The sequence below is a fragment of the Perna viridis genome, chromosome 6 (assembly GCF_037379345.1).
Source record: "Perna viridis isolate PV_CMFRI_1.1 ecotype Kerala chromosome 6, ASM3737934v1, whole genome shotgun sequence".
Classification (NCBI taxonomy): Eukaryota; Metazoa; Mollusca; class Bivalvia; order Mytilida; family Mytilidae; genus Perna; species Perna viridis.
Genome location: NC_142450.1, coordinates 39,659,652 through 39,672,858, shown reverse-complemented (window position 1 = coordinate 39,672,858; position 13,207 = coordinate 39,659,652). Strand labels below are relative to the sequence as shown.

At 32.5% G+C, this 13,207-nt stretch overlaps 1 protein-coding gene across 14 annotated transcripts in view; it reads left to right on the top strand.

The window, feature by feature from the left end:
- Positions 1-13,207, top strand: part of LOC148614921 (receptor-type tyrosine-protein phosphatase eta-like) — a 118,153-nt gene that overhangs the window by 83,617 nt on the left and 21,329 nt on the right. For all 14 annotated transcript variants that reach the window (XM_088589445.1, XM_088589453.1, XM_088589446.1 and 11 more), the window contains 6 exons: positions 1,608-1,775; positions 2,477-2,611; positions 6,850-6,989; positions 10,405-10,491; positions 11,457-11,526; positions 12,479-12,649. In XM_088589445.1, the coding sequence (XP_088445571.1) occupies positions 1,608-1,775; positions 2,477-2,611; positions 6,850-6,989; positions 10,405-10,491; positions 11,457-11,526; positions 12,479-12,649 (771 nt within the window). The remainder of the gene's footprint in view (positions 1-1,607; positions 1,776-2,476; positions 2,612-6,849; positions 6,990-10,404; positions 10,492-11,456; positions 11,527-12,478; positions 12,650-13,207) is intronic.

The following is a 13,207-nucleotide window of genomic DNA, read 5'->3' as shown; positions in this document are numbered from 1 at the left end:
ACAGTAGAACCTACAGTGTTGTATGATTCCTGTCACTTCGAATCATCTGTTACCAGCTAACCGCTAAAGTTACCAATTCATCAGACTTCCAAGGAACAGATTCCAGTACACACCGGCCGGATCAGAACTTAATTAACCAGCTGAACTTGATAAAAAAAAAATATCAGATTTGGATTTAGTGAATTTGGACTTTGCTAAATTTGAAAATTTACATTATAGAACCAGAAACTTTGAGCTTGCCGAAACTACGCAGACTTTTTGTATCGCGCTAGAACTCTAACAAATAGGCTTCTGGAGCAGGGTTATGTTGCTACAAGATTGAAGTCATCCCTACAGAAGTTTTATTGTCGTTATCATGAACTCGTGGATCGTTATGGTGTATCCATCAGCACCATCAGAACTGATTTATTCAATGGGTCATAGTTTTCCTTCCCTCGTTTGTCTACCCCGGACTACTTGACTTTTTATGAGCAACTCGGCGGGTGTTTCTAGAAAAGCAGAGGACGCTTACCCTACCGGTGCACCTGGTCCATGCTCCCAGTTTTTAGTGGAGTCCGAGTTGCTCATTTACTTTTGTTACTTTGTATGTATGATTTTAGTTACTTTATCTTCTTTGTTGTGTATGTCTGTTTTCCATATCTGGTCTTTGTCCCTGGATTACATTCTTTTGATTACGGCTATAACCTTTATTCCCTTGATTACTCTTTGACAATCTTAATAGTTCATTTTTATAATTTGGTTACTTTTGGCTACTGTTATTACTAAAATGTTGAAACTTTATGTGTATTTACTTTGCCTCTTATCTCAAACAGGCTTTACTTCTGTTTATTTATGCTGCATAGAAAATTTTTGTAACAAATATCTCAACTTTTACCTGATGAAATGGTCTCATGTTTCATTGACTTTATATCATTAACATTTTAGTGTCAAAGCTCATTCCATCTAAACAAGTGAATATATATTTTGCTTGAATTGTTAAAAAAATTCATAGTTATTTCAAAGTATAGTAGAAGGTTTGCTGAATTTTTAGTTGCACTGATCAAGGAAACCGCATACAGGTTCAATGAAATACTAACCCTGAAATCATTTCTTAGTTTGTCCACAAAACTTATAAGGGCAACATCTTCTTTGAGATAATAATTGACTGGTGTTTGCTAAGCAAGACAATTCAACTTCAGGGACAGGGTAAATGTGTTGCAAGCAGGGAGATTAACTTTGTGAATTCACTCACAGTTCTAGTTATAACTGACAAGAAATATCTGATAAGTCAACTTAATGATACTTAAAATATGTAAATAGGTATTGTACTAACTTGACAGGTGCTGTTAAAATTACTTTAGGAAACAGCAAGCTTCATCACATTTTAAAGGGCCAGATTAGACACTCCTATAGAAAACTGCGTTATAATCTTGACACTGTAAATACTTAACAGAGAGAGATATTTTATTTCTGTGTTTAGTACAGTTAATTATTACTTAACTTGTTATGTGAGTAGTTTTGTGTGAGGAAGCATTTTACCTAAATATGGAGTTTGGCTCTCAACAGACTGTTGTAGCAATATTTAATGCATTAATATATGCTTTGAAGTTTTTATTGTTTTATTGTAGTACCTCAGAAACCAACCAATGTTACTGCCACAATTGATAGTGCTACTGAAATAACTGTTTCATGGAATCAACCTGGACCACGGCCTGGTGTAACCACATACCATGTAAAGGTTTATGAAGTAGTTAATGGAGGACAACATGTTTTTGTCAAGTTCTCTAATGAAACAGGTTAGATTTAAGGGTTATGAATCTATGAATCATTGACCCTGTTTTGTTTTATTTTGTTTCTTTGTTTGTTTTTTGATATTGCATCACAGCAATTCATTAAAAAGGAGTTTAAAGTCAACGTCCTGTTGTGACAATCAGTCAGTCTCAGAACAATTTAATGTTCATTTGAGATGTCACAGTAAAAGTGTAAATGAAGTCATCAAATTTATATACTGCATGTAAATATATAATGCATTAATTAAGAAGAGTTACTAAATTAACTGTGGCGGTAAAAGTTCATTTTATTTCATTACACCTCGCAGGTGTATAGTAATCATGGTGTCCGTCCATATGTCTGTTCGTTCGTGTGTCCACTATCTTAATCCACAACTCTAAACCACTAAATGGAATTAGATGAAACTTTGTTACATAATTTCATTGTACACCTTCTGTTTAGTTTTTCCATCTGAATTTCTTTCTGGGTTACCTGATGCAAAATATGGAGTTTGTCATTTGTCGACCCAGAGGGTGGGTGGGCCTGTTCTAACCCACAACTCCTCTGAAACTGCTGAATGGAATTTGATGAAACTTATACAGATTCTTGATTACATGATTCCATTGTGCAAATCCTATTTTTTTATGTGAAGACATGTTAACTCATTTTACTAAAAATTGCTTAACTTGAATTATTTCTTTGGAAGTGAATGTGAATTTATTTGTAGGATTTAGTAAAAGAACTACTAAGTTCACTGGTTTAGAGGAATATTGGAACTATACATTTGCTGTAGTTGCTAGAACTGATAAAGGAGATGGTCCTACTTCAATTATGTCTGGACAAGTCAGAACAAGTCAAGCAGGTAATTAAGAGTAACTAATTTATTTTGTGAATAAGAGTATGATTATACTCAGGGATAGAATTTAAGATTTTTTTCAATTGTTAGTCACATTATTATCCTCCGAGGGAATCAAAATTACACAGGTACACATCCCTTTGATTTTGGCACAATGTTGGTTGGTGACTTTGTTATATCAAGTTCAAGATCAAATACTGACATTTCAAATATAAAGTGAATAATGTGCCATGTTTTGTGGAGAATTTTAACTATTTTAATTTAATTGACCATTTTTTTATATCTTCTACCACTTCCTCATTATTTACTTTATATACATCATGGTATTTTCTTGATGTGATAGATATCGCCAAGTGTGAATTGTGTTTAACAGTAACCCTCTGTGACTTGTGTTCAGGAGATGCATTACTGTTGCTAGACTACAACCAGATTATTATCATTTGCAATATGATGGTCGGTGCTGGTGGAGCAGGATATTCTTACCCTTACAGAGCACCTGATGTGTTCAATACACTGTACAAATATTTTGTCTTTGTTCCCTTTTTTCACATTCAAGATATGTTTTGGGATTTTGACATATTTGAATGAATTGTCCCAAATCTGATACTTCTTTGTTTTTTGCCGATATTTAAATGGCCAGTATGATTTATACTGCTTTTGTTTTATTTTCAAAAATTAGTTCATTATTTGGCATCATTTTTTTTTAAAGTAGATCAGAATGCTTGGATACAGAATGCAGTGAGATTAAGATTGTTCATGAAAACTTGTTTGAAAATTATTTTTTCTTGATTTTAGTTTTCAGTTTGTATTTTTTCTCTGATTTCTTGATGATAGCTTGTTTATTTCTGGTCTGATTTTAAACTGTAGCAGACCTTTATAGTTAAATTAAATTTCAAATTATTGTGTAATATTGTGTCCAAATGAGTTGTGTCCATAATGAACTGTAAGTCCCTATGTTTAGTATGTCAAAAACTAATATTGTGTCCACACTTGCCTCAAGTGAATAGAGTTTGACTGGCTGTGGGTGTATCTTGTTGTGCTCGGTGAAGCTTTCTATTATTTTTTTTTGTTTTTATGTCTCCTAGTCCAATTGTTGGTATGGTACAAAGTTTGTTTCTTGTACCTGTACTCATAATTTCTAAATACTCAAGTTGAATTTTCATAGAATTACCCTTCACCTTTTTGTAGAATTCTTGATTATTGTTGGACTATTAATGCTCACACTTTGCCTAATTTTTTCAAACAATGTTTTTATACAACCACAACAAATTTGCCATCATACAATGTTATGGCACAGTCATTGTCATTGTAATCTAGGGACATTTCGTTTCCATGTGATAACTAAGTTATGGTTGACCAATTGTTTCAAAATGTCAACAATAAAGAGTCTCTTGTGGAAACTGATCGAAACTTCAATAAAAAATGTAATTTTCGTAGCAAATTTGGTATCAGCATACTGGAAAATGATTTCGGAATCGAACTAGGGGAGGTGTGACATGCACAATTTCAACTTGAGAGTCGTTACAAGTGGTTGAAGGGCGGTACTCCACGGTACCGCTGAATCTCCAACTTTTTGTATGGCACATCATTCTGACCCCAACCCCACATATCAGTATCCAAATAAAAAAGAGGAGGGTTGCAGGGTCAGAGGAAATTCGGACTATTCTCGTACATGAATATCTTGAACAAGGTTTCTACTTGAATTATGTCTGTCATATACTATATTATGTGTATCTAAATCTTTATCAAGTTAGAAATTCCAACAGACACCCTCAAACTTCTTGGAATCAGAGAGTCTAGTTATAAGTCCCATTTGCTATGTCACATCATCTACAAGCTTGATTACACACACTTTGGATAAGTTTTTTTTTCTCTCATAATTCTGGACTTAACTTCAGAGTTAATGAGCTTCACAATTATTGGATGTTGGTGTCCCTCTTTCCTTGGAATTCTGTGTATTGCCTGAATTGCATACTGTGCAATTCTGACATTAAGTTATTTTTTCACAATCTTATTAACAAACATGTCTCTTCAGTTTTATTTTCTCTTTCTGGATACTGCAAAACTTTGATATTTAATTTTCTAGGATATTGTTCATTAAAACTGCAATTCAATAATTGCTTTTCTATGTTCAGCAATAATTTCTTTCATAATGTTAACTCCACTATTACTTTTGTATGTTTCTGTAGCTTTTCTCTCAATTTATTGTCTGTTTCAGTTTTCATCATATCAAAAAAATTGGTAACAATATTGGTCACTATATTTTCAGTCTCACCTTTTTGCCCCTAAGATGACAGTCAATTATGAAGGTATTGTTTTTAGATAATTCCCTCTAGGCCACCTTTGATTGAAACAAGATTACTTTGGATATTTTGACAAGTTCAATTTTGAATCACTTTCATTGAATTCTAGTTTACTTGCTAATGTTTTGTTGGAGGAGGTTTGTCAATTTTATCCTTTCCTTTTGAATCTATGGATTTATCTGGATTGCTTGCTGTAAGCAATGTTTGCACAGTCTTCTCAGATTTTTTACCAGGTTTTGCTGGAGGCATTAAGTTAGCTGCTATTGTTGAAATGCACAACAGTTTCTTCATATTGTCAAAATGGAAAACTAGAAATCTTGATAGTGTAGAAACTGGGACTAAGGGCGATTACTGTACTTCCAATCTAGAGTTTGATTATTATTACCAGATGTTAATAATCCTGTAACAACAAATAATATAATTTAGTGAATACCATAGAATATAAAATAATATCACAATCTATGTATACATGTTATTTATAATATAAAATATTTCTTCAGTACTTAATAGTACAGCTACTTGTATATCAATCAAATCTATGAAACTGTGCTACCTTTTAACTTAGAAGTTACACTTTCAACACGATGTAAATATTCAGTTGGAATATGAAAATAATTTAATTGCATATATGCACTTTACACATATTAATCTATTTGAAAATAGTCCCTAATGTACTTGATTAGTTTCATGACATATACATATATAAATAATGGAGATAACTCCATTATGAAATTCTAAATGTGATAATCGACAAACAATATAAAAGAACCTACCAATTGTGGATTGAAATACACCTAGTTTACATAAGACACCAGTTTTATGGTCAATACCCTTAAAACCAAATTCAATTATAAGGATATTTTCTACCCTAAGCTTTGTGTGTATTGCTAACAAAATAACTAATAATGTAGAATTCTCAATTACGGGCCATCATAACCATTTCCTTAAAATATTGTACGTTATTTAATACAATACTTGAAAAAAAATATTTACACACCAAACAGCATGATTACAGAATATAAAATCTTGTTTACTGGTAATTGAAACTTTATCATGGCTTTGATTGTCCTAGCTATCAGACTCATAAAAATCGGTCACACAGGTGTTAGGAATCAGTCTGTCCAGCCATAATTACTTACAAAAAAAACTCGTGAGCACAAAATCAACCGTAAAAAGTATGAACTCACTCAAGAACTAATCAAACACTACCAAAACTCTGTGACCCTAAAACATATGCAAATTTACGAGTACATGTACAAGAATAAAGGAGTTAATCCTTTTAACCAAAATTAAGCCTCAAGGGAAATAAAATATTTTTATTTTATTTTAGGCCACATGAAGTTAATTTGTAGATTCTCATCCTTGCCTGCCCCTACTTAAAAAGGGCCCACCCCAATTTTTTATTTTTGGTTTTCATTATTACTCGCATTATAAGGGGAATAAAAAAAAATAAAGCCTTGATATTACACAAACATAACCAAAAAGTACACATTTCCAGGATTTCTTTATCAAATTTGACAGTGGGAATAAGATTTTACAAATCTTGGAAAAATAAAAACTAAAATCCTCCCATCCTGCCAGATTCAAATTCTTTACAAAATTGTTTCATATCTGATAGTCCAATACAAATTTAATGTTCTCATATGAATTCCTAGATGATATTCCATGAAATAACTACATAATAATCAGAAAACTGCAGCACAAGATCTTAGTTTACTTGGTTGGTGGCCATCTTGAATCGTATCCTTTTTGTTGGGTACCAAATATTGTGGTTAACCAAACCCACGAAAACCACAAACAATTATATTTTCATACTATGTAGTATTTTAGTATATAAATTTGTTTTTACTTTAAAGGCTTATGCACACTCTGTTTATAAATACCGTTTGCAACATTTTTTTTCATTCCTTAAATACAAATATGCATTTTTTTCTATTTTAGCCCCAGGTAAAGTTAAAAATTTAAAGGTCACAAAACCAGAAGATACCTACACACAGATGAAGGTTTCCTGGAGTATACCTGATCTAAAACAACAGAATGGGATAATTGATGTGTACAAGATAGAGCACAATATCACTAATGTATGCTATATCATTATTCTTCCCTTAAGTATCAGATCAATTCAGGATATGGATATTCTGATGTATCATTTATATAAATGGTGCAATGTTTCTATTTCTTCTCACTCAAAATTTATATCATAAGCTAAAACCTTAAAATTAAGTACACTTATTAAAAAAGTATTATTGTACAAAGTTCTGTACATTATGCTAAGAGTGGTTTTCATAAGAAGAGATAGAATCACTCACTCATTTTATCATGGCTGTTGACACCTATGACATACAGTATTCCACAGTCCACTTGTCTGTCCATCTACACATTGTTTTATAATTCTTAAATGCTTACATAGTTGTTTTTTTAAACACTGTTTCTTCATGTAAAGGAACTGCCTTTCCAGCTATTTATACCCAATGTTGGTAGGTGGTTTATTCTTATGTTTATGTTTTCTATACTTTGGTGTTATGTGTAATTTAATCAAACAACCTGTGAAACTTATTCATCAAATGAATCCTGCTTTTTATGATACACCTTACATTCAAGATGTCCCCGTGGAGGTCTGGGTGTCAAAATAATAGGCCCACAGCAGCACTAAGTCTGTCATAAAAGGCAACTAAATAGTACTCAGAACCCTAGCCTGTGGCTAGGGCACTCTGCCCACAGAGCAACTGGGTTGTGTGTCCATGGTGGTGGAATGGGGTACCCCTGGCATTTTGCAAGCTGGGGTCATCAGGCTATTATACAGAAAACCTGACCGCAAACCAGAGTGGTGCACTATGTTGGCAAAGATGCCACGTTCCTTGCATGTTAAAGAACCCTGCTGTGGTATTCTATAGGAGTAGGAACCTTTACACTCTGTAACCATTTGACCTGGTGACCGATTTAAAGTGTACTGGTGCCCAAATTTTGTTATAATTCATTGAGCGGTTAAAGAGAAGATTTTGAAAGAAATTAATGATGATTGATGACAAACGATAATGGATGTTAAGTGATGACAATTGATTGTAGACCATACCCATCCCTCCCTATTTCTAGTGGCAATCAAAATTTGTCGGCCCTGTTGTCCTTGTGACCCATCCCTTTTTTCATTTCATCATCATTTCATATTCATTTAATCATACTTTTCATGTTCATCGCCTGAATATAGCTGAAATATTGCTGTTTTTAAACCCCAACAATCAATCAATTAAACATACAGTGAAGATTATGTAAATTTTCCTTTGCCATTAATAAATGAATGTTCTATAAAACTCTGTTGTTTCAACTTAGAAACTCTTGTATGAAAATGCTATACATTTTAGTGTGTTAGCTTCAGTATGATGAGTAGTATTAGAAATCTATGATTTTCATTAATCTCTATTTTTAAACCAGTTTTCATTGTTTGAATTCTTTGGTCAGCTAACATTGAAACTGATGTTTGAGCTGAAGAAGGAGGGTTTGGATCATGTGATATTTTACACTCTGCTCTTTCACACACCAATTATCTAACAAAAATGATAGACTTTTATATGTTTTAAGCTCATGTACAGTCATGATTTTCAGTTTTCCGATTTTCAGACTCCTCTGGTTTTATCCATTTCACAGCATAAATATTTGTTTGCCCAGTGACCCCACTTTTCTTTTCATCATTTCATTAAACACACCTTGAAATGCTATTTTAGAAGTTTTATGAAATTCTAGTTATTTCCTCTGGAATTATAATAGATTAAACCAACTAAGACAAAACCTATGGAAAATCCAGAGAAATCCTTTTTCCTGCCAAAATTTTAGTTGCTTGTATCTCAAAAAGAGCACACTGATCTTTTTCCCTCTTCCCCACTTAAAATTTCAAGTGGGGGGTATATGGTGATAGAGGTGTTGGTCCTTCATTCCATTCATAACAAATATTTCTATCACAGACTTCTTGCCTTCTACCGAAGAAAATTATTAAATATTAAGTATATGGCTTAAGCATAATGACTTGTACCATGTCTCCTTTTCCAGCTTTCTAGGTCATCATGGTCATCTACTTCCTGGTTTCTGAGTGACTTAGAACTTTTACATGTGCAGTTTTGAGAAATTTATTGTTACAGATTTCTCAGCACCAATTGGAAGGATGCTTAGATGAGCTTTAAAGATATTTCTGTATACAGATCACAGCTTTATATATATTACATTATTTAACTGTTACTAGCAAGAAACTATGAAGACAATGAGGACATTCACTCTACCTGAAACATGCCAAAGGTTACATGTGGATAGCACTTTTGAATACAACAAGAATAGATTTTGATATGTCAGAGAGACAATGACCCAACAAGGGGAAAAATATCAGAATTTGATTGACACTTTTAATCCCCAAAAATCTTCTTCTTTTTTTGTTTCTGTACCTAGACTACAATTAAGATTTCTTTGTATATGGTCATTTTGTGGGGAGTGGGGTATATGATTTAGGTGAGCATTGCTCACAGTTTTTCTAGTTTTTATACCCCATGCAACAAAGTTGCGGAGGATATATTTTTTTTTACCTGTCAGTCGGACAGTCCATCTTCAGTTTTCCAGATTTAATTCTGCTCCAATGATTTTTACCGAAATTACAGGCCTTGAGCATAGCAAAATTCACAGAAATAACTGTTTTCAGGAATTTTTTTCGAATTGCTTGTAGATATTGACATGATTTTTGGTACATAAGTTCACCATGATAAGATACAGGACAAGTTTGTGTTTCATTCCGCTTCAATGATTTTTACCAAATTTGCGGGCCTTGAATTTAGCAAAATTCACTGAAATAAGTTTTCCAGACTTTTTTCTGAATGCTTGCAGGTATTGACATGATTTTTAGTATATTAACTCACCATGATAATTTTCAGGACAAGTTTGTGTTAGGTTCTGCTATGATGATTTTTACAGTAATTACGGACCTTGAACTTAGCTAAATTCACAGAAATAACCATTTTAATGCTTGCATGATTTTTGGTGTGTATGTTCACCATGATAAGTTACAGGTCAAGTATACATTTTGTTCCGCTATGATGATAATTACTTCGGATTATTTAAAACTCAATGAAATCACAGTCTGAATTTTGAAACTACCATTCTGACTAACAGAATTTAGTAAGACATTTTCAAAAATCTTTTTTAAATTTTATTTTGTTACAATCTTTTCTAATTCCTGAAAAAACACTCTAATTCCTTTTTATCAGGGTCCTTCTACCGGTACATGTATTTCTCTTACGAACAAATGTACTTGAGTATCCAACATTGGGACACATGGGGTATTTGAGTGCACTCACTAAGGTTCTTTAATTTATTCATATTGTTCTATTATAAAAGATTTTGAAAGATTTTTCAACCACAACCATTTGAAATCCTTGTTATTCATGAACAGAGCTGTGAACATCCTTAAACTCTTTAGCAGTATTCTTCATGAATAATTTCAATGTTTTACTTGTATTACAGGTCAGCAATCCTACTGTTGTGCCAGCAAACAAATCTGATCTGGAGCAGTTGTATAATGTTACCGCTGAAACTGGATATGATATCAAGGTACTGGTAGTATGCATAACTCATATAAGACTGTTTTAATTTTCAGTATTTAACGTATAACTACCAAGTTCTTTCCACATACCACTGGTACTTATTTTAAACATTTTTCAATCTTGTTAGGAAGATTTCCTCCAATCCACTTGAGAATTGCATGAGATTATGCACAGTGACATTTTTTATACAACTAAAAGTTGGGGCATGTTGTTTTTCCCTTATCTGAGTCCATCTGTTCAACACACGTTTTCACATGATAATTCATAAACACTTGCACAAATTAAGGGAAATTTTAAAAATGTTGCATGAAGATTCTCCCTCATTTCTCCCAGGGATTTAAGGATTTCTCCACTCTCTAAATCCTGTAATCCCCTTGAGACTGAAGGAGAATCTATATTTATTCATGTGGAGAGTGGGGGAAAACATATTGTCTAATGTATTCTTGATATAAAATATTCATTAGACAAATAATTGAGTTCTGGGGCCTCTTATTTATTATACTCTTTACAAGCCTTTAAGTTTGAGGTATATTGTAATCAATTTGTCTGTCTGTCTGTTTTATTGTCCATGTCATCTTGTTAAATTCTGATTACATTCTTTGTAAGTTTTTAACACTTCAATTCTGGTCAAAATCTGTGTGACAAATGTTTAATAACATTCTAAATCTAGAGCCGGATCCAACCTTAATTGTGATTCCATACTTGTCCAAACTGTTCAGGATTTGACTTTTGCAGTCACACAGATATTAAATTTATTGTTTCATTATCAAAAGTAATTTATAAGCATATATGAAGCTAGATTAATAAATAAAATTCAAGTTTTTGTTCAACATGACATAAAAATCAATAGTTAGACAAGTCAGATTTCTTTGTTTTACTTTGCACAGATATCTGAATTCCCAGTAACTACTGGAAAAATAAAGGGCAAAGATGTATATGATGTATAAATATTCTGCAATAATTTATTTTTAGGTTTATGCAGTTAATGTAAAAAACATGAATGGAATCAAATCAGAAAAATATTATTTTGCTGTTGCAGGACGTAAGTTAATACTAATAACGTTTTTATAAAATGGCAATTACTTATTTTTGGATATTTTTCTCTAAACCATGTCTTCTACCCAACACATTTGGTTTCGGAGACATATTTTTTTACAACTGACAAAACATGAAAGGAGTTGGTTTGATGAGAGCAAAATTTGGCCTCAAAAGCAGTCTACATGAAGAAACTTCTGTGATGTTTCTCCAACTCTTTAAAAGTGTTTTTATAGTTGATTTGATTGCCTTATAGTATTATTTGAACACACATAGTCATATATACCCTTCAAATTTGGCTGAAATTGGAAAAATCTATTAAAAAGGCTGGGAAACACCAGATTTTGTGAAGTTTTTCATTCTTTTAACAATGTCCACATGTGTGTTATTTTTGGAATAATGTCATAAATCTCGTCAGAAACTGCTAGTATTCAGTGTTTGAGATCATTTTACTATACTGCTACTACTAAGAAAGCAGCTTTAAACCAATTTTCAACAATGCCCAAGTTTTGTATGGAAAAACAAAATTGAAATGTAAGTTTTACTGACTGAGTTTTAAAAACAGTAATGGAGAAAGTAGTTCACCCAGTATTAAAAAAAGATGGTAACTATTCTTGCTATTACCCTTTTTGCATGTTTGAAAGCAGACAATATCTGAAATATTAACTTGTCAGCAGCTGTTAAATTTGTAATTTTGTTTCATCATAGTAGCATATAACACTGACTAATGAAAGTATTGTTGCAGAATAATGAGTATCATATCAAGATTGTGCCATTCATCATTTATCACATTCCAGCTAAAATGTTCCATTAAAATCAGGAACTTTTCAAAGAATGGCCCATTGAAATTCTCATCATTACTAAAAATAGCTCATCATTAAATTTTTAATCTCAACTGTTTATTTGAAATGAAAATCTGATATGACATAATTTTCATTACAAAGTTTTTATTGTTTTAGCCCCCATCACACCAGATATTCCAGTCATAGATGTGAAGGAAACCAAACCAGTAATATCTCAGACCACAATAGCAGTTAAGTTTAGTCTGGCTTGGTTTTCTAACACAGATAATGGACAACGTACTGACGGGGGTATTATACTCTGCCCTGCTGACAACTGTGATAATTATGGTAAGGACAAATTGTTTTGATATGTTCTTATTTTTAGCTTTAATATAGGATTATACAGCTATTTTCTGTCATTCATGTAATGTTTGGGAGTGGAAAGATCTGTTCATACATGCATGAATGACCAAAAATGGCTGTTTAACCCTTATAATTCTATCCCAACATTTGGGAATTCTTTTGAACTGGTAAATGTATTTATAGAATCTAGTTCTAGGACAATTTAATTTTGCTGCAAATTTACTTAGAATTTAAGCATTTATAAGTTTTTCTCCACGAGCTAAAAATTACTCCATGTAAACAAACTGTTCCGCTAAAATCAATGTGGAAGTAATAAACTACTCTTACAGCTATATTATACCATTTAAGTGGTTGCTAAACTCTTTCAAACAACACGCCCGCCATATTGGTTTCAAGTTGTCCGGCTTTCATGCATGTAGGAACCATCTGGCGAAGTTCATGCAAGTATGAACTTTCTGGCAAAGATGTTCTTGACCAATGAAAAACGGCTATAAGCATGAAGAACCTTATGATTAGAATTATAAAAAAGTAATTCTGACTTTC